Source organism: Eptatretus burgeri, chromosome 5 (genome assembly GCF_056783735.1).
Source record: "Eptatretus burgeri isolate ZD-2024b chromosome 5, Ebu_testis_v1, whole genome shotgun sequence".
In the NCBI taxonomy this organism is placed as follows: domain Eukaryota; kingdom Metazoa; phylum Chordata; class Myxini; order Myxiniformes; family Myxinidae; genus Eptatretus; species Eptatretus burgeri.
In genome coordinates, this window is record NC_140965.1 from 66,501,528 (window position 1) to 66,526,299 (window position 24,772).

Here is a 24,772-nt window from a genome sequence, read left to right on the forward strand (position 1 = left end):
GCTCGGGGTATAGAGGATTTTTATTGCCCCGCAACGAGCGTCTCCACCTCGGCCAGGTCGCGCTGTCGGCCTCCCTGGAGTGCAGCTCCCTGCACGACGCGAGCACCCCCTCGTCTGCCCTCGCCGCCTCTCCACAGCTCCGTCCCTCCGTTCCGATTCCAACGCACACGACGACCAGCTCCTTCTTGCCAACTCCACCGCCCGCGAAGTCTTGACTCTCTGTTCCCTCTCGACTCTCCTACTCTCTGGACTGACGAACACGGTTGCTTTTATCAGCCCCGTAGCTTCGCCCTCTCATCTTTGACCCCCTCCCTTCGACCTTTCACCTCGCTCCCCATTGGCCCGAGAAAAAGTGGGCGTGAATGCTTTTTGATCCATAAATTTGCATATATCGATCGCCCTCCAACGCCCTGGAGGCGGGGCCAAATCGCCCCTCGCTCACCGATTGGACGGCAAAAAGTGGGCGTGTGTCGTTTTTGATCCGTTTTTGAAGCACAAAATCCGTGATTTTGTACACGCTGTTCGGCGCGCGCCCTGCACGAGTCCAACACCGGTACCCACAGGCGGCGCAAGAACGGTGGCGATGCGACGGTTGCGAGGTGTGACGTGAAGGTCGTGGCGGTTGTGGTGAAGCGGCGTTGTGGTTGGTGGTTGATGTTGTGGTTGTGGTGGTAATCATGGCGGTTGGTCCAAATTAAAGATAGTAAAAGAAAAACGGCTATCCTGAAGAGTCGCAGCACGCATAAATGACATGTATTCCCACTAGACAACGGGTTTGGGCCTAACTACACATGTACTTACCGAGATACCTCACCTAAGGGACCTGAATGGTGGTTTGCGAATTTGGTAACCACAACAATATTTACCACGTGAACTACGATAAAAATATAAAAGAGCCAGATATTAATAATGGTATATAATCATTTTTATGCAGGGGTTCCCTGAGACATGAAAAACTATTTCAAGGGTAAAAAGGTTGAGAAACGCTGGTCTTGACTCTGGTACGTCGTGAAATTTCAAGCATGCTGAAAATGTTAGGACGTACTCGACGTATGGCTCACAAGTTCCGCATACGCTGGCATAAGTTCTCTACATGCTCCGCGATCGTTGACACACGTTACTTGTAAGTTACTCATAAGTTGAAACGCGTCGAGGTAATGTTTAGCATACCCGAAACTTATTTCTAACCTATGAGTAGCGTGCTTTGAACCTATGTGTAACGTATCTCAAACGCACATTGTCGTATGTAGACGAATTTGATTGACGTCTTCCGGACGACCACAGAACTTACTGAACGTGTTTCTAACTTACATCTACCGTATAAAGGCGTATTGGCAGCGTTTAGGGGAATTGGTATATACAAATGGGCTTCACAAGAGGAACCAGTCAGTGTTCCAGACTCCATGTTGAGTAGATGTCAATGTCAGTAGTAGTAGTAGGTGAGCGTGTCAGTAGTAGTATTGGTAGTAGTAGTATGTCCATGTCGGTAGTAGTAGGTGAGCATGATGGGGAGGGTGTGGGTGATGATGGATCCTCGTTGCGTCCACGAATAGTAGACTACTTTGCACCATTGTTCGATGTTCTTTTCGGCTAATTTGTTTTTTCTCATTCCCACGATGAACTATTTTTTTGTTTGTTTCAGTTTTAAAAGTATTCATAACTACTTGGACAAATGCATAATGTACTAGTAATGAACACAGAACGCTTCGATAACTTATACACAAGTTATACCAACGATTGATTAGCGTGTTTTAGGCGTCCACAACCTTTGCCCAACGTCGTCTAATGTATGCATAGCGTGGCAGCGTATCGTCGATGATTACGTGAGGTTTTCTATTCATAGGCTGCAACTTCACTTTTAATAAATGGCTGTCACTCTCCTATTGTTTTTGGACGCTGGTGCTCGGCAATTGAAATAGTTTCCATTGAACGAGTTAAATCGCTTCCACTCGACTATTGAAATGATTTAATAATAATGCTTGGTTATCCTTGGACCCACTCTGGCTTGCAGCTCGTCGAACACCGCTGGGGGCATTCGCAGGAAGTTGATGAAGGATGCATGGTCCTCGTTCCGGAGTTCCACCATGAGCTGGTCATATATGCCGTAATGGCGTCGCCTCCCGATCCATGGTCTCACCCAGTTCCTTCTCCGTTTACGTCTTCTTCTCCCGGCTCTATTGGCACGCAACTGGTGCAGTGTCAACTCTATGAGGTCATGTTGATGTTCGAGGACAGGTAGCTATTGTCGTCTCAGCGTTGCCGTATCCTCCATCTCTCGGAATGACATGGACATGTACTCACCACAAAGTCTAAAAAAAGACGGGTTCCTCCTGCGAAGCCCCTTTTTATAAAGCAATTCCCCTAATCGCTGCCAATACGCCATTATACGGTATCTGTAAGTTAGAAACGCGTTCAGTAAGTTCTGTGGTCGTCCTGAAGATGTCAAATACGTATTTGTGTGGAGGACATGCTTTACAAATAATTCTCAAGCACGTTACTCGTAGGTTATAAATAAGTCACGGGTACCCTAAACATTTACTTTGAGGTGTTTCGACGTATGAGGAACTTTCAAGTAACATGTTGCGAAGTGTGAACAACGTTCGTGTAGCGTGCTTACAAAACGTTACTCATAGGTTAGAAATAAGTTTCGGGTACGCTAAACATTACCTCGACGTGTTTCGACTTACGAGTAACTTACAAGTAACGTGTGTCGGTGTGTCAACTATCGCATAACGTGCCTACAACTTATGGCCAGCGTAGCGGAACGTGTGAGTCATACGCCAGCATGTCGTAAAATTTCAAGCATGCAAAAATTTGTGGACAACCCAAAAGTACAACGTTTAAAGCCAGCATAATACAACCTATGGTAGTGTTTTTCAGCGTGCACCTAATGTACACATAACGCACCCATAACGTATTCGAAGTGTGCCAGCGTTTTAGACAAATTTTTCATAAATCGGCATACGCTGGCTAAATCGTCAAGGTGCGACAGCGGCTTTACATCCACAAATCACGACCAGGAAGCAACAATGTTGTTATTAAGCAGTCAGGGAATGTACCAATGGAAACTCTGAAATTATCCTGACTTCGAAGCAGGAGTGTCTTCATCTGTCCGTCCCCGAACTACTCCCTCGTTTTGAGACGAGTCCTGCCAAACCTGTGGAACATTTTAGGGTCCCAGCGGATGTCCTAAGGTGGGTGGGAGGTTTCATAAATACCTCAATACAATTATCATTTGACTTTTTATCTGTACAAACTGCTCCTCATCCGGAAGTAAACACAATCACGGGTTCGGCAGAAACATTCGCTGGTTTGCCAAAACATCAATACAATTGTGATATTAAGTTTCCACTCGAACGAGCCCGCTTTTTCCCATTCTGAGGTGGGTGGGACGTTTCAAAAATTTCTCAATGCAATTATGATTTTAATTTTCGATATGTATGAAGTGTTTGGATCTGCCCTTTCTCGCCGGCAGATTTGTCTGTATTGGGTGTCACGTGAGAATGGCATCTACAGTGCCTATAGAAAGTCAACACCCCCTTTCAAAATTTTCACCTTTTGTTGCATTATAGCCTGAAATTAAACTGAATCAAATCAGACTTTTTCCACCTTTATTTACACGTCATAACCCATAACTTCCAAGTGGAAAACAAATTTCAGGAAATTGATTAAAAATACAAGATTATAATATTGTTACGGTTCTCGGAACCGTATGCATACAACATACAGTTGTCCTGAGTCAGTTATTCCATTAATATACATGTAGTTAGGTCCCTACCTTTTGTATAGTGGGAAAGCAAGGTGGTGCGTTACGATGGGCTATTAGGATTAATGAATCATTTTTCCCCTTTTATTTTATTCCCTCCTTTTTCTGAGGTAAATTAATCTCGCTTGCTACCCTCGTTTCGCTGGCCACAGCGTACCACCGTCTACCCGCTGTATCCGGAGTCTCGTTTTCAGAGGCAAAATCCCGACGTTCGCTACGGAAGCCGCATCGGCATCCACCTTCCCAAACCCAGACACGGGCGGCGTGCGCGGGCCAAACTAGCGTCTGGCTGAAACCCCGCCCAGAAAGGCGGACCACATGAAGGCCCGGTCCAATCGGGATGCTCGGATCGGACGATGACGTCGGTTTCACCATGGCTCCTCCCCGAGCTCCGTGATCTATAAAGTACAGAGCAATCCTCAGAGTGGGGGCGAAGTTGATTGTTGTAGATCAAAAAGAAGAAGTCTGTGGTTGTTGGTAGATGAAAGGAAGAACTCGGTTGGAGTTGTTGGATGCAAAGGTATCGAGTTGAATGGGAAGGTTGTTGTTGGGTGGGAAGGTGGTTGTTATTGTTGTTGTGGGAGGCCACTGAAGGAGAAGTGCGAAAGGGAATTGAAGGAGTTGCGAATGTGTTCTGGCTACTTGGCTCTGCTTACGTCTCACCTCGACGACCAGCCTACTGGTCCCCATCGACACGACCTCGACCAAACCTCTTGTCTGGTCCTGCTACTGTTCAACTCTCACCATTTTGGACTCCGCTCTCCTCCACTCAAGCTCCTGCTGCAGACACGTTTACCACACGTGCGGCTGTGGACCGAACTGCACAGCTTTTGTCGGGTGCCGCACCATGGAGCATCCCTTCCCCAGAAACGCTCAGGTACCAAAAACTGTGACCTCAACTCCCTCCCTCCCTGGCTGCAAAAGTCTTTTGCCTTTCATTGGGTTTATTTTGTCTGAGTGTGTTGGTGCCTGTCCGTTAGATAAGCCTGTATAAGATCTTCATTGTTGTGATTGTTATTGCTTTTATTAATCTCGCGTCAAGTCTGCACTGTCTGCTTTTGTAAGTTGGTTGTATAATTGTCGCACCCCACACCTCTCTCATCTTTCCCTGCATTACATCCCCAAAAACCTTTTGTTGTGCCACATGCTTTTCCTTGCTTATTATAAATAAATAATAATTGGGAAATGTTCCCAGCTCCCCTTTGTCTTTTCCTCCATTGGTCCAGCATGGTTCGGATCTAAGTTTAGCCTGGTCTTTATTCCCAACAATCCGTTCCTTCTCGCTGGTACGTCCTTGGCAGTGCCGCTTGATTGCATCCGATTCGGAAAGGTAGTTGGTAGAGTGATCCAGTTCGGACAGGAGTACCGAGGGCATGGTTCCCCGGTGCTTAGACTGCGTGGTTAATTAGGTAACCTGATTCTAGACAGGAGGACCCTAGGTCACACGGTTGAGTTATTGGCATGCACGGTCGGTTAAGCGACCCGCCGCGTCACGGAATTATCCGTGAGCGACGGCCTACAATTCTGGGGAGTCTGGTGGGAATCGATGTAGTTTTCCCCCACCTAGTGGTCGTCTCACCTGACCCCGCCGGCCCGTAACAATATTTTGGTTGGGTAAGTGTCCACCCTCCTTTGAACCCATGAACCCATTAAAAAAACATTTTTTTGGTCACAAACCTTCCCAGGAGTTCCCTGAATCCACTGTAGTTCAATTTATTGAAATCCGTTCTCAAGTTTTTGTGTCCAAGGCAAGCCCGGAGAAATCTCTGATATTCAAAATCACTCTTTAGCTGTTGGTGATTGTAATCTGCAACATTAAAAAAAATTAGATTAGAGAATTGTAACACATTTGCATAGCTCTCATGAGAAGCTGTCTACATATTAAGTACATTTTAATTACCTCTGCCACGGAAGGTGGACAGAGGTTATGTTTTCTTTCACCCTTGTTTGTGCAGGATATCTCGGTTCTGGACGAAACTTGGTGGACAGGTTGTGTGTGCAACAGTGGTGAATTGATGAGATTTTGACGAAGATCCGATCTGGATATTAGAATTTTAAGTGACCTCACAATTGAGAGATGGGGCCAAAATCGATATTTCGCATGATATCTCAAAAAGTTATGGATGGATTATGACATGACGATTATAATTATGACAAAAGTTGGGTAGTTGACAATAACAAGCTGATTAGACTTTGATTGAGCTGTGGTTGCAGATCCACTCTGTCAGTGGGATGCAAAACGTAAGCGTTTCAGCCTGGTGGAGATATGCGCTCTACCGAGTGCCATTCTAATTCAAACCTACAATAGTAATGGATTCTTGTTTTGGAACTCTGCATTTATCAATATTCACTTTACAATAAAATATCATTTGAATATACAGATAGTGGACAAAAAAAAGGAAACACCAATGTAAAGTCACTTAATAGGGCGTCGGGCTAACCCGCGTGGCCAGTATGGCCTGTATGTGCCATGGCATGGAGTCCACCAGCATCTGGAATTCTGCAGGAGGGATGTGGCACCATTACTTCCATGAGAATGTCAATGAACAATCACCTGTTTGATGGAGGTGGAAAATGCTGTCTCGGGCATCATTCCAGAATATCCCATAAATGCTCGATTAGGTTCAAATCTAGTATAGAGAAGGCCATCAAATATGGATAACATCAGTATCATGCTCATCAAACCATAGGGTGACCACACATGCTCTGTGTATGGGAGCATTGGGAGGTGGTCTCTTGCAGCCATGCCAGCCATAATTATAGGCAACCAGGCCTGGGCAGCACTTTTATACATGACCCAAAGCATCCTCCCTCCTCAAAATCCTGGTGGCGTCTAATCAAATCTGTTTCTGTTGTATGTTCCCCCTCCATCCCCTCCCTTACCTCAAATGGCCGCACTGCTGATACCACACATGAAAAAGCCGAATGCCTAAACTCGGTGTTTGTAGCTAAATCTTGTGTCAAAAACCCATCACTTTCTCTACCCAGTCACACCCAACTGTCCCTGGACTCTGTGTCCTTTTCTCCTGACAAGGTGGAGAGCTTGCTGTCAAACCTCGACTCAGATTCTGCAACCGGTCCAGACGGGATCAGCCCACGTGTCCTCAAAGCCTGCTCTTCTGCTCTTGCTCACCCTCTCTCTGTTCTATTCACCCTCTCATTTGCTCAAGGCCATCTGCCATCTGCTTGGAAATCTGCAAACATCACTGCCCTGCATAAAAAGGTGCAAAAACAGATCCCTGCAACTACGAACCAATCAGCCTTCTCCCAATCATCAGCAAGGTTATGGAATCCATCATTGCTTCAGACATGAAATCCTTCCTCTTCTCCAATGGCGTGATTTCCGATCATCAATTTGGTTTCAGACCAGGTCACTCTACCCTGGATATGCTGCTTCTGCTCTCCCAACAATGGATGGAGGTCCTCAATGCCAGTCAGGAAATCTGAGCCGTATCCCTGGACATATCACGTGCTTTTGACACAGTCTGGCACCCTGCCCTACTCACCAAACTCTCTTCCCATGGTATCCAAGGCCATCTCCACTCATGGCTCGCAGACTTCCTCTCCTGTCGCAGTCACTGTGGCCCTAAATGGAGTTCTTTCATCCCCTCTTCCTGTCCAGGCTGGATTCCTCAAGGTAGCATTCTGGGCCCTGTTCATTTTGTGGTTTTCATCAATGATCTCTCCGACTCTCTGGAAAATCCTCTATATCCCTTTGCTGATGACTCCACCCTCTGCTGTACCATCGGTCATCCCTCAGACCGGCAAGCAGCAGCTTCTTCGCTCACTGCAGATCTGGATAAAATCACAAACTGGTCCAACACGTGGAACATGTCTTTCAATCCGGACAAATCTCACACTCTCACTATGTCTCTTCGAAAGGACCGTTTAGAAAACCCACCCATCCACTTTCTCAACAATCCTCTGGAAGAAGTCCTTTCTTTCAAGCTTCTGGGTCTCACTATCTGCCATGACGTTTCCTGGGAAAGCCACATTTCAAAACTCGCCTCCAAAGTCATTCGCCGACTGGGAATCCTCCATCATGCAAAGTCCTTCCTCGGCCCTCCTGAGCTCCTGACCACTTTCAAAGCTTTTGTCCATAGCCTGATGGAGTACTGCTCCTGCCTCCCACCTTTCTCGGCTTCACGCTGTATAAACCAGGGCATTTCGGATCATCGGCATCTCCCGCAATGAGGCTGAGTCTTTGGGCCTCTCACTCAATCACCACAGGTTGGTCGGTGGTCTTTCTGTCTTCCACCATCTCCTCTTCAGCCTCCCCCCCCTGCTCTCTTTGCGATTTGTCCCCACCACATTTCCTCAGGGCGCTCAAGGTCAGCCAACAACCCCCTTCTGTTAAAAATACCAAAATCACGAACCACTGCTCACCTTCACTCTTTCATTCCTCTTTTTTCCCGCCTTTGGAATAAACTCCCTCACTATATTCTTTCCCATTCTTCCCTCAAGGCTTTCAAAACAGCTGTTCACCACCACCTCTTATCATCCCTCATCCAAATCCTCGATCTTTTCTACCCCCGATAATCCACCCAAGCCCACTTCCTTCAAATTCCCTGCTTTCCTTCCTGAAAGTGCGTATAATGTCCATCTTCTATTCCCCATGTTCCCCGTGCCATCCCTCTCCCTTCCACAGATCTCCTAATGTGTCTTCCCCACTGTTTTGTCCCTCCCACTCCCGCCCCTCTTGTCTCATGCCCCCTTGATGTGCGTTGTGTTAGCTCTCACACGAGCCTCGACAAGGTATACAAAAAAAAAGCATGCGAGGATGTTATTTGCTTCATTAATACATGGGCCACACCTGTATGGAAGCTGTTGCTTGGTGTTCCTCATTTACCCAGGTGTTTCCATTTTTTTTTGTCCACCACCTGTACCTGGGTGAAGGCCCAGTCACACCTTGACGTTTTAGCCAGCTTATGCCGATTTTTGGAAAATTTGTGTAAAACGCTGGTACACGTCGAATACGTTATGGGTAAGTTTTGATAACATTGAGAGCACGCTGAAAAACACTGCCATACGTCGTAGTACGCTGGCTTTAAACGTTGTACTTTTTGGTTGTCCTCATATTTTCCATGCTTGAAATTAAGACATGCCAGCGTGTGACTCACACGTTCCGCATAACGCTGGCCATAAGTTGTAGGCACGTTACGCGATTGTTGACACACGTTACTTGTAAGTTACTCATTAGCCGAAACACGTCGAGGTAATGCTTAGCGTACCCAAAACTTATTTCTAACCTCTGAGTAACGTGTTGTACGCACGATATGCGAACGTTGGCACATGTTGACAAAAGTTACTTGTACGTTACTCATAAGTCGAAACACTCAATGTAATGGTTAGCGTCACTGTTCCAGACTCCATGGGTTTTTTTTTCTTCGGTATGGCGGTGATGTTGACACTTCGATCTATAGTGGTTATAATATAATATAATATAATTAAAAGGCTGCCGCTCAACGATTTAAATCATAACCGCACTAGAAGTCGAAGTGTCAACATCACCGTCATACCGAAGAAAAAAAAAAAAACCCATGGAGTCTGGAACACTGACGCTAACCATTACATTGAGTGTTTCGACTTATGAGTAACTTACAAGTAACTTTTGTCGACGTGTGACAACGTTGGCATATCGTGCGTACAACTTATTCCCATCGCATGCGGAACGTGTCATACGGCAAGTATGTCGTAGAATTTTTAACATGTTTAGAATTACAAGATGTACTCCACTTAATACGACGTATGATATAGCGTACTTTAGCGTTCTGTTCATGTATACCAAACTTACCCATACCATATTCGACGTGCGCCAGCGTTGTAGATGCATTTTTCAGAGGTCGGCATACGCTGGCAAGATCGCCCAGGTGTGACTGCGATGTTGACACTTCCATTTCTCCGGCGATTTTGATTTGAATCGTTGTGCGGCAGCCTTTTAATAGGCTACGCCACGTGATCGTCGGCGATACGTGCAGCGCGCTATGCATAAGTTAGACTATCGTTGGGCATAGGTTGTGAACACCGACAACAGGCTAAGCTTTCGTTGATATAAGTTATCTATAAGACAACGAAACGTTCTGTCTGTTACTAATATGTTATGCATACGACCAACTCGTTATGAATACGTCCGAATCTTTAAAAAAAAAAACCATCAAAAGTTCAACGTAAGCCAGCGTTTTACTTACATTTTGATATGTTGCCATTGCTGGCTAAAACGTCAAGGTGTGACTGGGCCTTAATGTTAAAAAGAAAAATCACCTTTGCTTTTCTTTTTTTGTGTATACAAAGTCAAAGCTTGTCCGTGTAAAAGCTAATACACAGAAACATGTTACAAGGCAGGAGACAAGAGGGGCGGGAGAGGGAATCACAAAATGGTGGGGGGTACAAAGACTATCTGATATCTGTGGAGGGGAGAGGGATGGGGTGGGGTACATGGGATAAACAAGATGGACACCACACATACCATTGTCCTTCTTACGGGAGATATGGACCTATGATTATGCCAATGTTCTGACAGAATGACTTTACAGCGATTGTTTTTTGTTTGATATCCAGCCAAATTTAACTTGGTAATGCTTTCTGAACGTCGCCAAGTTGCACAGATCATCCGATTGTTGTGCTTTACCTGTACCATTGCTGATCAGAGCCAACATATCCTCATGATAGCTATGCAGTCATCTTGATGCAAATGATATACATTTACTCCCCCTCCTCACTGATTAGATATAGGAACCGAGAATAGAAAATAAATATATGCAGAGCAGTGGTTATACAAAAATTTACTGTGATTTCCATTACAAAACAAGATTGCCGGTGCAACATTGGATGCAAATTCCCGGGTGAGGGGTGGGGTTACGGCCCGGATTATGTGCAATCAAATGACCCATTCTCCCTCCGAGTCTCCTTTTGGGAAAATGACTTAAAAAGCCACCACAGGTAAGATGGAGTGTTGTAAATATCAAAACTATATACAAACGAGACAACCATCTCGGAAAAAGGCAACAATAAATGCTAAATTACAAAATGTAGCACTTTCACAAGTCTTAGCACCAAAATATCAGTTATATTTGGCTTGCAGGTGGGGCATAAAAGGTGTCCTTATCTGAGCTGGGCACAGTCGCCAAGACGGACTGGCTACAGCTCTCCCAACCTGCAGCAACTTCACACGCACTCACCCACCCTGTGGGTGCCAGAGCATCGAGAAGGCAAAACTTGTATTTTTTTTTTTTTAGAAAGCTGTGGCACATGCCAGCCAGGAATATATATATATATATATTTATATATATATATATATATATATATATATATATATATATATATATATATATATATATATATATATATATATATATATATATATATATATATATATATATATATATATATATATATATATATATATATATATATATATATATATATATATATATATATATATATTTATATATATATATATATATATATATATTCATATTCCAGTGGCAGAAGGTAGCAATTATAATGCAAAGAATAATTTTGTAGATCATAAATAATTTTGTGGAACAGTTTTCCTTTTTCACGACGAACCATCTGCTCCACTGGATCGGTATAAATGGCTGGATTAGCGAGCGCCTCAATTGGCCCGAGTGAATGGTCATCCAACCGGTTGGTCAAACAACCTGAGGACAAAGTACAGTTTGACAAATCGGTACAGCAGGCTAGGCATGATGAGCTCCAGGTTAACAAAACTTTTTGTATCCTTGGATGTCACATGAAATCAAATGCTGCTTGTATTCGCTTGTTCTGATGACTACGACAGGATTGGGATGGTAATTGGGACAGATAAATACTGAAAATGGTGAGTCCAACAAGAGCAGCTGCAATGAATGATTTGTGTGCATTGAATGTGCTTGTTTAGAAGCAGCATCTATGGAAAGGAAAGGCAAAATATCGAGCAGAACAAACTCATTCACAAGGGAATGAATAAGGATAGTAATGCTGAATCCCCATATTTTAAAAAAACCTATTTTCTATCAATTACAACATATAAAAACCCACCTCTGTTCGGCTACCCATGTCGTCATCTTCCTGTCGGATTATTGGGCAAAACACGATAAATGCCTTCGCAATAATCTTTTTTTCCATTTAACTACGGTGATTAAAATGCATATTTTTGCCAACACAAAACTGGCAAGGTTGAGGAGATAGCTTCGTAAAGAAAGGAGGTGAAACAAAAATAAATATCAGAGTAAAGAAGGGATGTAGAGACTGTGGGAACATTGATTAATACATTGGTAGAACAGTGCCTTGGGGGACTAAGTGTGAGACGCTCTTGGAGCAGTCTGGTGTGCAGGAAAGATGAATTAAGATCAGCAAAGCTAGCAGGAGGTAGAAAGAATGGGTGAGGACAGAGAAAAAGGCTTTGGGTTGTGAAGAGAGACGGTAATCCAAAATAAGAGGAAAGTCTTGATGAGATTGCTGATGACATTGACTGAAACAGATAAAGAGGAAAAACTATTTTGGACAGATGCCTGAGTAGTCCAAAGGACGTGAGCAAGGAAGACTGTTGAGGTGCTACGGATTCTCAATGCCTGCTGCGTTGAAGCAGTCTGATGGAAGAGACTTTTGAATCGCCTCCAAGTTCAAAACATCAGCCTTGATGATATCAATGTTGTCATCGTAGTTTTTAAGGGCAACTTCCTGATCTCTTCTGGCTTCCTCAAGCTGAGCGATGCGTTTCTCAAGGTCCTCCCCGTTGAGTCGTTTTTCAGCATCTTTAAACAGCTGCTCGAGCACTTGAAGATTGCTTTCGTCCACTGGGCCCAGATTATCTAAGAGGAGGCAGCCGGGGAAGGGGGAGTCGATGTCAAAGGTGACTATAAATGGATACAAAAACATGAAGCAAGAGAACAAGGTAGGACTTACTGATCTCCTTGAGTAGGGTGTCTATTTGGCTGAGTGATTGGGTTATGGCGTTATGTGCCTTTCCGGCTAGGTTCTCAGCTTCTTGGGCCTGATTCATTGCCTGTTGGTTTGAGAGAAAAGAGGTATGAAGAGTAGGAAGGACATAGAGGGGTAAAGGAAAATGGACATGATAAATGTTTCACTATTTAACAAATACTTTGAGAAAATGTCATCTCCAACTTCTCCAATCATTAAAGCTCAACCAGATTTGACTGAAGTGAGGCCAATTGTACTTGAGCTCACATGTGAAAATGCCATTTGGAATCAAACCTGCCCTATCCATGTCCAATTGTTTTCATCCAACTATTAATTTTCAATTAATCACTGGCTTTGACACCAATACAAGTTTTTATTATGGACCCAACACATAAAAAAGCTACATATATCCAACAAATAGTTTCAAATGGAGCACCTCGCTGCCAGTAGAGCATTTAAATTGTATCACATGTGGCAATGAACGGGAATTGTTGTTCCCAGCTTGCCTGTTCGATGACAGAAGACGCCATTTGCATTTTTGCCACCTCCATCCTGACCACATTTAGAATCCCGTGTGGGCACGGGCAACTGGCTCATTCACGCAATTTGTACAACAAGATCACTCCATTTGTTGCAAAGATTATGATGTCCAAAGGAAAAACTTGAGAGTTAACTTAAAATCTTATTGAGTGTGAACAGGACAGCTTCCTTAATTCATTTGAAATGCAATGTGCTCTATACGATTTGATGGTTGCCACTCTGCCACTTCACCAGAATAGCATTTTTAAAGAAGAATGTCACATTGAGAACTAGGTAAGACATGGCTCAGTTACACTGAGGTAGGAATAATATCGCATCTCAGACTAGGTAACGCACCTAAATAGGAACAAGGAGAAAAAGACATGAATGTCATAGCCCCTTTGGTTTCAGTAATTTTGCTGTACGGTGTTAAAGGGCTTGCCCATATTTACAAGATTTGGAGTGTGTGCAGCTGACTTGATTGGTCATGTGACATTTGCCAAATTTGAATAAAATTGGACCATGCCTGTTCAGGAAATGGTTGGAGACACGTTTAAATAACAAAATGGCTGCCAGTCGGCCATCTTGGATCTGATCTCAGAAAGAAAAAAAAAAAGACGTGCCTATGTAAGCCATCCATTATCTTTCTGCAAGGTTTGAACAACATCGGTAAATGCATGCCCGAGTAACGGTTGAGGATGTGTTCAACATCAGGTTTTTACAACTAAAATCGCCGTCAGTTGGCTACCTTTGATCACATCTCGAAACAAAATAATGTGTATATGTATACCATCATGTATTGTTCCTTTTGCCAAAGTTGAACAAATTTGGTCTGTGTATATCTGAGATATGCCTGCAGATGGACGCATGGACAGACGAGACCCAATCTGGAAGCCCCCGTTTCAGACCAAGTCCAATGGGGGCTAATATCGCATACAGAATGAGGTAATACTTTGCTCGCTTACACAAGAGATAATATCACATCTGGAACCCATAACTACCTGGCTCACTTATAGCTATATAGAAATATTGCAGTTAAAACCAGCTAATACATAGCTCTCTTACACCTATATAGAGATAATATCACATCTAGAACCAGGTAATACATGATTCACTTACACCTTGATCAGAATAATATCACATCTAGAACCAGGTAATACATGGTTCACTTTCACCTTGATAGGAACAAGGAAAAAAAGGCATAAAATGTCTTGCCACCCCTTGTTTTAGTAATTTTGTTGTACTGACGGAAAGAGCTAGCCCATATTTATTTACAACGAAAATGGCCGCCAATCTCCCAGTCAGCCATCTTTGATCAGATCGCAAAATAAAGTGAGGTGCACGTGTATGCAATCATGTACTCTGCTTGTGCCAAGTTTGAACAAAATTGGACCATGCATGTCTGAGAAATGGTTCGGGACACATTTAGGAAACAAAATGGCCGCCTGTCGGGCATCTTGGATCTGATCAAAAAAAATAAATAAACCAATGTCACCCGCAGGGTGACCCGTGTCTTGCCAAAAGGTGACCACGTGTGACTTCTTTAAGGTCACACTGAGGTGAACAGAGCTGCTATCCACCAGGAGCGACTCCTTCAGGAATATCTGCCTACTAGAGATTCCGATGAGAATCGTTCTACAGAGTAACCATGAAAAATATGCTTTTGCCTCATAACGTCACCAAATGACGTCATAATGTCTCAAGCTTGACATATCTAGAAAGCACTCATCAAGGTGTTCAATTTGAGGTACTACACGATATGGTTCCTAAAACTTGAAAATTTGACCTTGGGATCAAATATGTTTGACCTTAGGCGCTAACCATAAAGGTCAAGGCCAATTGCCACCAAAAATTAATCAGCTGATCGCCAGACCATGAACTATATTCCCATGAAGTTTGAAGACGATCCGATCAAAATTACTCAAAAAATAAGGGTTTCGTCGACTCCCCTGATTTGCGACAAAGTGACCTTGACCTTTGACCTTGACCTTCAAAATTTTATGCGCTGAAAGGGACCTCTATAGGCCTCTGATATGCGAAGTTACAAAAATTTCCAATGATAACTTTGCTTTGCAGAATTTTTTATACGTGATTACAGACAAACAAACAAAAAAAATATATACAAGCTGACTAACATATCTTGCAAAAACTTCGTTTTGGCAAGATAACAATGACATGCTTATTTATGTAAGCAATCATTCATTATCTGTGTGCCAAGTTTGAACAAGATCGGTAAATGCATGTCCGAGAAATGGTCGAGGACGTGTTCACTATCGGGTTTTTACAACTAAAATGGCTGCCAGTCGGCCATCTTTGATCGATTCGCGAAACAGAATGATGTGCAAATGTACACCGTCATGTGTTGTCTTTGTGCTAAGTTTCACAAAATCAGTTCATACATGTCAGATATGGCTGCGGACGGACGAGACCCAATCCATAAGCCCCCGTTTCAGACTTAGTTCAACGGGGGCTAATAATAATGCATCTATAACTCGGTAATCTATGGTTCACTGACACCTTGATAGGAATAATATCACATCTATAACCAGGTAATACATGGCTCACTTTCATCAAGTTGAACTTTAAAGTTGCACAACTTATCTTTGTCCCTTTATGGTGGAAGTGGAGCCATGCTAAATTCAATGATTATTTGCTTTTCGAAATGAAAGTTAATTCCTGGGTAAGCTATACCGTGAAAACAAAGATCCCACACAAAGACCCTTTGTCTATACTTTGACAAGGTTTGTACCTGCTTAACCTTGTCCATGTCCAGGATTGCTTCTTCTTGCTTTTCTTTAAAGTTCTTCTGCACACCATTAACCCAGTTGTTTAGTGTTTTTGCCTCATTAATCAGACTCTCGGCTGATGTAAAAATATCCATGGTGTCTTCCTTTAACCGCTCAGTGTCCTGTGCAGCAACATACCTCCATTAGACTTTAGTAAGCAGGCAACAGATGAAGCTGAGAACTTTGTGGGGGGAGGGGGGGATATAAATAAGTAAGATTCGCTCTTGGAAATTTGTGCACATTTGATCAACTTCCATGAAGAAAAGTAAATCGAAGGTGAAAAAGTAACCAACGAGGTGCAAGTTCTGTAATCAGTGAGTAATGAAAGTAGCAATTTATTGACATCACAAACAAACCAAATAAGTGATTGTTTTATCACTCTGCTTTGTGAATTCATTCTATCATGATAGCAGCAGTACCAGGGAGTGCAAGGGATACTTGCGTAATCTAATTTAATTATTAGATTAGATACCCCATAATCTAATTTGAAGTGAACCATGGATTTTAACACTGTGCACATGACTGAGTTGAACTCCTGAGTTGTGGGGATGACTTTTGCAAATACATGTATGGAGCAACCGGCTCTCTCACCGAATGTGTGTTGTTTGCCACGGACTCTGCTTGCCGTGCCACCTTCAATGCCTCCTGCGCGTCTCGCTTCGCTGATCCCAGCTCTCCTTCTGCCTTCGTTGTTGTATCCATCGCCTCTTGGAGCAACTGCTTCACTTTGGGAACCCTTTTAAGAGCCTTTTTCGCTGCTGTCTGGTTATCAGCAACACGGCGGTCAAAATCTGAACAACGGAGGGTGGGGGATGTTAGAAAGGGTGCACAATTGTAAATGATGGATTGTAGTGCAAGAAACCGAAAACAAACAAAAGAGGAGACAATTTGGTCCACCATGCATGTGCTACATCCACATCCTATTCCATTAGATCTTAACTTACTAATTTTCCCTGTAATTAAATCTTATTTGTATGCTCCACTTAATCTGTCAGACCAGATCAAATCTGTAACTTGCTGCAGTTACTATATAAACCTGTACCAAACTGTTTCATGGTAAGGTTGTCGGCAACTAAACCATCTCCCTCACCAGGTTTCCTAGTAATGAGGGTGTATGGATATGGACACCCAGCAGTATTTAAAACAAAACCTGTCAAAGGGTGGAGGAGCTCCTTGTGAGCCAACAGCCATCCATATCTGGTGCCCAACTGTGTCTGCGGACATCCTCCTGCAGTTGGGTTTCCTTTTTTGGGGAAAGATGGTGGCAGGATTTGTGTTCCAGCTTTCGTAAAAGACAATTCCACAATATACAAAAAAACCACAAATAAAACTAAGAAAACTCCACTCCATGACAAGTACCTCCTGTGCAGCTGACTGAGCAAGACAGCTCACCGGATGATGGGATTGATGCAAAGCCTACGTGACCCCCATTCTTTGATGATGGGAGGAAAACCACAGGGAAAATTTCCTGGGTCAGGTTGTGGTGGTGTGTGTCAGGGTGGTGCTGAGGTGTCGGCCACTATACGGAAATTTCCTCGGGTTAACTTGAGGTGGGCCCTCTGAGTGGGTGCTTGGAATGTCCCCCCTCTGATAGAGAATGATCACCTGTCTCTGCTGTCATCTAAGCTCCATTGTTTGAACATCAGTAGTGCAGCACTCTTTGAGCTTTGGAGACCGGATTGCCGTGAGATCATGGTGGGTGGTTACACCTACTACTGGTCTGGTTGCTCTGATGGTTAGCATGCCCAAGGAGTTGCTGTAGCTGTGTCCAATAAGTTGACTCCGATGATAATTAAGGTAACCACGGTCAACGAGCATATTATGACATTGAGGATTTGTCCCTGGTCTCTGTATATGCTCCGATTGAGGCAAATGATCTCACTGTGAAGGAAATGTTCCATGCTGCACTGTCTGTGTGAGATCATTGTCCCAAGTGGATGCTCTTCTGGTTTGGGGGATTTCAATGCATCAACTGATACTGATAGGGATGGTCGTGAGGCTTGTTGGTCCCCATGGATCTGGAACTGTGAACCAGAATAGCACCAAGTTCCTTGACTTTGCAAGATGTGATGGACTTCTGGTGACTAGTTTATGGTTTCAGCACCCACAGGCTCATCGCTGGATTTTATATTCCAATGCTGGTTGTGTGGCAAAGGAGATTTCCCATTTACTCATTGATGGGTGCAGGAGAATGATTCAGAACTAGAGGGTCGACTGGAGTGCTCAGTTCCTCAATACCGACCACAGGCTTCTTGTAGCAATTCTGAAATTTCAGCTTAAATCCAGGAGAATGTTACGATCCCAGCCTTGGCTGGATGTTGGCAAACTCAATTATGTAAGGGTAGCTGAGGAGTTTGCGAACAAGTTGAGTGAGGATCTGGGGGAGTCTGAGTGTTTCAGGGGATCCTGAAGTTGCCGGTGGTCATCATGGGCCCCACCATCAGGCAAAGATGAACTTTCTCCCAGGGAACACTGGATACTATTTGACCAGTCACAAAAACTGCACTGTTCAGAGATCTGAGGCATAAAACTGTGTTCGCTGAGGACGGACAAGGAGGCTTATGTGCGAGGAATCTGTGAAGGGGTAGAACATCACCTGTGGTCAAGTGATTCTCATCCTGATTACAGAGGAATCTGTGCATTGCGTTCCTCCAAGCCTGTCCCTCGGTGTACTGCAGTTAGAGTGGTGGGTGCTGAGTACTTGACAGATGGCTGGAGTGAAGGCCCACTGGGCTGATTACTTTGAGCAGCTGTTTTAGGCTGACCCACCAGTTGTTGAGTTGGAAGTCAGGGGTGTTACTATCCCTATTACTGACTCTCCAATCAACTGTGAATCATATTCATTTGTGGAAACACAGACTGTGGTGAACCAGTTTTAAGGGGGTAAAACTCCTGGGATCTGTGGCATCCATGCTGAGCTTCTCAAGGCTGATAGAAATGCTGTACTCATCATTGTGTGTATTTCTATGCTCTGTTTGGGGAAACAGGCATCATCCCAACTGATTGGAAGAGTGACCTTGTTGTCACTGTCTGGAAAGGGGAGTCTGATTGCCAGGACTGCCACAACTACCCAGGGATGATGCTGCTCTCAGTGCCGGGCAAGGTCTTTGCTCGGATAATTCTTGATCGGGTTTGCCACCATCTGCTTGAGCAACAGCGCCGAGAGCAAGTCAGACTTTACACCAAAGAGGTCAACGATTGAATGTATCCTTACTATTCGGGTCCTCACCGAATGCAGGTGAGTTTCAGCTGGCGTTGCTTGCAGCCTGTGTTGATCTCCGCAAAGCGTTTGATTCAGTGAATCTGGATGCACTTTGGAGGATTCTCTGTCTTCGTGGGGTACCACCAAAACTGATCAAACTGATTTCTGAACTACACTCTGGAACTAAGAGCCAGTGTTGTGGTCGAGCCCACCTGGTCCGAGTCTGAGTCAAACTCCGAGTCCAGCAGTCCCGAGTCAGAGTCCTGTGCTTAACATGTATTGGAAAGTGGGGGGGGGGGGGAAACGAATTTATTTGAGTTTATGTATTATGTAAATGAAGCCAATTAAATATCAAAACCGACTAACAGTGGAACTTGTTACTTGCATCAAGATTTTATTCCATATTGTGTCCCTCTTGCCGTAGTAATATGAGGCGCCGCGAGGAGTGATGTAAGGGCCACATCGGCCATTTTGGAGTTAATGCCATATAGCACCATTTTAACCCTTCCCCTATCATCCGAGCCCATCATCATCATATCATTAAAAAATGTCACTTACATCACTCCTCCTCGCAGGGCCTCATATATATATATATATATATATATATATATATATATATATATATATATATATATATATATATATATATATATATATTATGGCTGTAATATCTACCTCTGGTCTGGGGTGCCTGCCTCTGCTCTAGCGTTATGCAGCATTACAGAGTGGGGTGGGGTGAGGGGGTGTCAGATTTTTGAAAAAAAATAATAAATGTTTGAACGGCCCCTTATAAATCATTGGCAATAACAGATCATTTATCACCATTGAAACCCACGGTCCACCTCATTTCAAATGTTTAATTACTCTTTTGCAGATTAGTAATGTTTACTTGTATAATATATAATGTAGTAACAGGCTAACAGCAATGATCATGGTATAACATTTAATGGAAGTGGAGCTTTTAAAAACAACAACCTTTGAGCCCGAGCATGCATTCGTGCAGACAAAGTTAATTGTGCGGTGGAAATGTTAGTCTAAACATCCCAGTGACTGCATTTCATTTATTTTACATCGGATAAGTTAAGGCGACCACTTGTTCTTTCTCAGCAACGTCGCCTCGACACTGTGGTGACATTAAAATTTGATTATGACGTCAGGAAATTTTTCCCAGTCATTCACAAAGTTAACCACAAGCATAAAGCAAATCCTAAAATTTATTATTCCCATGTTTTATCGCATCGCGAATCACATCTTAATCTTAGCATTAACGTCGGTCTGTACTCTGGAGTTGAACTGTTAATGATGTAACTGAAGGATAAACTGATATATGTACATAGTTAAGAATGCTATCGACTAGTATAGGCCCCGTGACACCTTGTTGGGCCTTGTTATTAAAAACAGTTAATACAGAAATTTGTCTTATAGTACTTGAACGCACATGTCAACTACATGTGTATGTCAAATTCAATATTTAATATTAAAGTTTAATGCATGATTAAAGGAGAAAATACTTTGCATTTCATCTAAAGAGTGCACATCTTTTAAAGTGTTTTTATAGTCAACAAAAGTAACATTTTGGGTAACTTGACAGATGTGACACTTATGCATCAACCATTAGCACGATAAAAATAAGATAACGGCTAAGGACTTTAAGATAGATTAAAATAAAAACTTACAAACGAGTGCTCCATTACTATGCACCGCTTTAATAAACCACACAAATTACATACTTATTGCAAATATCTCCATTATAATACCAAGCTTGCACACTAAAAACTCAGCTCGCCATCACACGATCCCTATGAAATTGCTGTTGCACTTAGCGGACATGCCGACAATGTTTGGGAAGTCTTGGCGTTCCATAGTACCACTTGCATTTTGCACAATGCGTATTTTTGTCATTCCCCGTGTACGGTCTGTCGTCTGCTACCAGCTATGTTGTACTGCTATCCCGTGCATGTGCACGGGTATCGCTAGCATATATATATATATATATATATATATATATATATATATATATATATATATATATATATATATATATATATATATATATGTGTGTGTGAACATTTTATATGTTTCATAAATGAGGACATAAATACTATCTTACATGTGAGTTTCATTAAATATGTTGCAGTTCAACATAAATGTGGCAAACAAAACAAAAATGCAGCAAACTCTCTGCACAAAGAAATCGACTGCCATTTTTTCCAGATCCAATTTTGAAAAAATGTTTTTAAAATATAAACTAATTCTGCAACAAACATTTTTAGGTTACTTTTTTGTTGAGGAAACCGAATCTGAACTTATGTAGACGATTATTTTAGCTTATTTTAGTCTGAAATTGTGTTTGGAAACTAGCTTTTCTCGTCCTTATCTTTGCTTGAATTCATTCACGTTTTTATCGGATCTAACATTCCGACCAGTTTCTGTCATCACAGCAATCCCCTGCACACCATGGTAGGATTTGTTTTTTTTTTATATAAAAAAATCATAACCTATCCCTAACCCTTACTTTTGCTCTAATTCCTTCAGGTTGGGTCAAATTTGATATTCCAACCACCTTCTGTACTCACAGCATGCCCTTCATACTGTGATGATATTTTTTTTCTAAAAAAAATAATCAAATATGAAAAACCCTAACTGTAACCTTAACAGCTCGGAAACCGCTGTATTTTTGATTCCAAACACGCTATGGCGCTCAGATTTTAACACATCCTCAGGGTAGCATTTGCAGTTAACCTTACCAAATTATGAGGTTATATCTCAAATAATAACAGAGATATGGAAAGTTTGATAGACGAATGGGTCGGGCCTGAGGAGTTGTGGATTCACTCGATCATGGGGTGTGGTACTGTCGGTACCTAAGCAGGACGAAAGTCTGTATTTAAGTCCTTGGTGCTTCCAGTCTTGTTCTATTCATGTGAGACTTGGACTCTGACCAAGGATCTGAGACAAACTTAACTCCTTTGGTACCAGGTCTCTTCGGAGAATATTTGGCTATCACTGGTCAGACTGTGTGTCCAACGAGAGTTTGCTGAGAGACTCAGATGAGATTTGTTACCTGTATAGTCTGTGAGCGTCAGCTGCGGCTGTATGGACTATGGCTGTATGGACAAGCAGCTCGTTTTACTGATGCTGATGCTGCTCACCAGATTCTATCAGCAAGTGCACCTCGTGAGTGTAGGAGGCCAAAGGGCTGACTACGTACAAGTTGATTGGCATCTCAAGGAGATGGGGATGGCCAAATGGAAACCCCTGGAGTACCGGTAGAAAGTGGATGCAATGATGCATGCTCCCATACTTGGCTTGACCTGACTTAATCTAGCTTTCATCTGTTTAACATCTCTGCCTGTCTGTTTTCAACAATATTGTCAGGGTAACCATAACTAGCTTTAGTTCACAATACTGTCATGGCACCGATATTTAACAATAGTGTACATGGTACTGACCATGGTTTTCAAAAGTGTCATGGTATGCTGACTATCACTAATGTGTGTGCTGACTGACAAACAATAAATATAATAGTACTGATTGGCTATTAAAAGTGTAATGGTAATTTATGGATAATGCAGCAAGTGCTTATGTCTCCACTCTGCCCATTGGTTGGACAGCTGGCCTGACACCACCCACAATTGTAACCGGAAAATCGTACATCCACCATTTTGATGCTGTGATAAGACAAACACATCTGAGGGAGTATCATATTCACAATCGCCCTGCCCCCAATAAGTTTTCTGTTCAGTGTAAAACAACCCAAGTGACTGTTAAAAGGATCATCAAATATCAAAAGGTTGGAGCTGATGTGTGTCATGGGTCATGTGAGGGAAACGGTACGTATAGGCCTCAGTACGTTGGCCTACGGGCCAGTGCAATTGGAATTATCCAAGCTATACGACGATGATGTATTATATTTGCACATAAACAGTTGGCATGTTTTTGAATGTACGTAACCCAAGTTTTTTTTTTTTTTTTGGAGCAATTGAGGCAGTGGTCTGTTGCATATACTATACACCACCCAAATCAAGGGATGTGTAAGATGAATGTGTTGCACCCTTGGAACACGATCACCCGTTGAGCGGGTACACTGCCCACCCGACTTATTTTGTTCTTATGCAGCACAAGGCTGTGGGGTAGCATCATTGGCTGAGGGTGCGGATGTGCTGCTGATGCAATTGCCTCTGCTGGTTTGGGCAGGGATTTGAAATTTGGCCATAGTGCCATGAATAGCTCAACAAACTCTTCGCGAAGGGCTTTATGGGATCTTTCACGTACACCAACGAATGCTGGCAGATGGTACGCCCGTTTAACGTCCATCCGAGGGACGGCACACACATTGATGAATCACCCTCCTTGTGAAACTCTGGGATGATACTTTCAAGTTGGGTCCGGATTCAAACCCAGGCTCGACCGCTCCGAGGTGAGTGTGCATACCTCTATGTCAAGGCCATCATTTCAGCTCACTGATTCCGACGATTAATAGTGTAATGGTACGGATTGTATATAACCCTATTATCATGCTGCCGGGCATAGTCCGAGGTGTGGGGTGGTTGGGAAGTGGACAGAATATCAAATAAGTATTACTGGTAAATTTTCATGAAATCCCAGAATTCTGATGGTATATCTAAGAAGGATTTCAAAGCCTTTTTGGATAGTTTGCCTAAATTGTGGTTGTGAGCAGTTTCTGCTGTACTCGGATTCATCAAATAAAGCACCAACACAGTAGCATAACGACAGTTTAGCTGCATGGGAGTACAACCACTGACGTAGTTACAAAGGAATGATGTGAAAGTTTAAAGATACGTCTAGTCATTGCTCTGAAAACTCAATGTCTCTCCTCCCTGCCACATGTCCCCACCGCGAAGGTAGCTGAGAATGTTCTTGGCATCCTGGAGTGTATGGTTTCCAGCATCCACAGCTGCCTCAGCCTTGGCTCGTGCAGCATCAACACGGGCCAGGAACTCGTCAGCTACCTGGACATCCACAGAATGATACACCATGCAATCTTATTGATTCACCAAACATCGCTTTGGCTCACTCGTGTCCTTTCACTTGCACGCCAAACACCCCTTGGTCTCACTCATATGCTAAACACCTCCGGGTCTCACTCACTCGAATGCAAGACATCACTTGGTCCCACTCGCATTCTCAGCACCGCTTGGTCTCACTCACTCATTAAACACGGCTTGTTCTCACTCACTCGCTTGTTGCTGAATGCATCACTAATAGTTTTGTGGCAGTTTCAATTAGTGTGTAATGATTAGTTTTCAATGGGTGAATCACCTCAAGCACCATAGTATTCCTTCATACTAATGCTGTGCCACAAACGCATAAAGGCGATAAATTGCACTCTCGCGAAATGGATCAACTAAGATCGGAAATAAAGTTGAAACAACAGATCCACCCACATTGATAGCAACAGTAGCAGTTGAAGCAGTGAACAAGCAAGGGAAAAGGGGGATTGAGAATGAAATGGCAAAAGGAAACAAATGACAGCAGAAAGAGCTGGAGGTGAAGGTGAAGGAGGTGAAGGTGAAGGACGCTCCGTGTTTCAGTGACTGTGTCCAGGCAGATGTT

At 43.1% G+C, this 24,772-nt stretch overlaps 1 protein-coding gene across 1 annotated transcript in view; it reads right to left on the bottom strand.

The window, feature by feature from the left end:
- Positions 1–10,531: 10,531 nt before the first annotated feature.
- Positions 10,532–24,772, bottom strand: part of LOC147026605 (laminin subunit gamma-1-like) — an 81,560-nt gene continuing 67,319 nt past the window's right edge. Inside the window, exons 24-28 of the mRNA XM_085882188.1 lie at positions 24,054–24,168; positions 16,585–16,784; positions 15,957–16,115; positions 12,674–12,773; positions 10,532–12,579 (exon numbers count right to left, since the gene is read on the bottom strand). Of these exons, the coding sequence (XP_085738314.1) occupies positions 12,323–12,579; positions 12,674–12,773; positions 15,957–16,115; positions 16,585–16,784; positions 24,054–24,168 (831 nt within the window). The 3' untranslated portion in view covers positions 10,532–12,322. The remainder of the gene's footprint in view (positions 12,580–12,673; positions 12,774–15,956; positions 16,116–16,584; positions 16,785–24,053; positions 24,169–24,772) is intronic.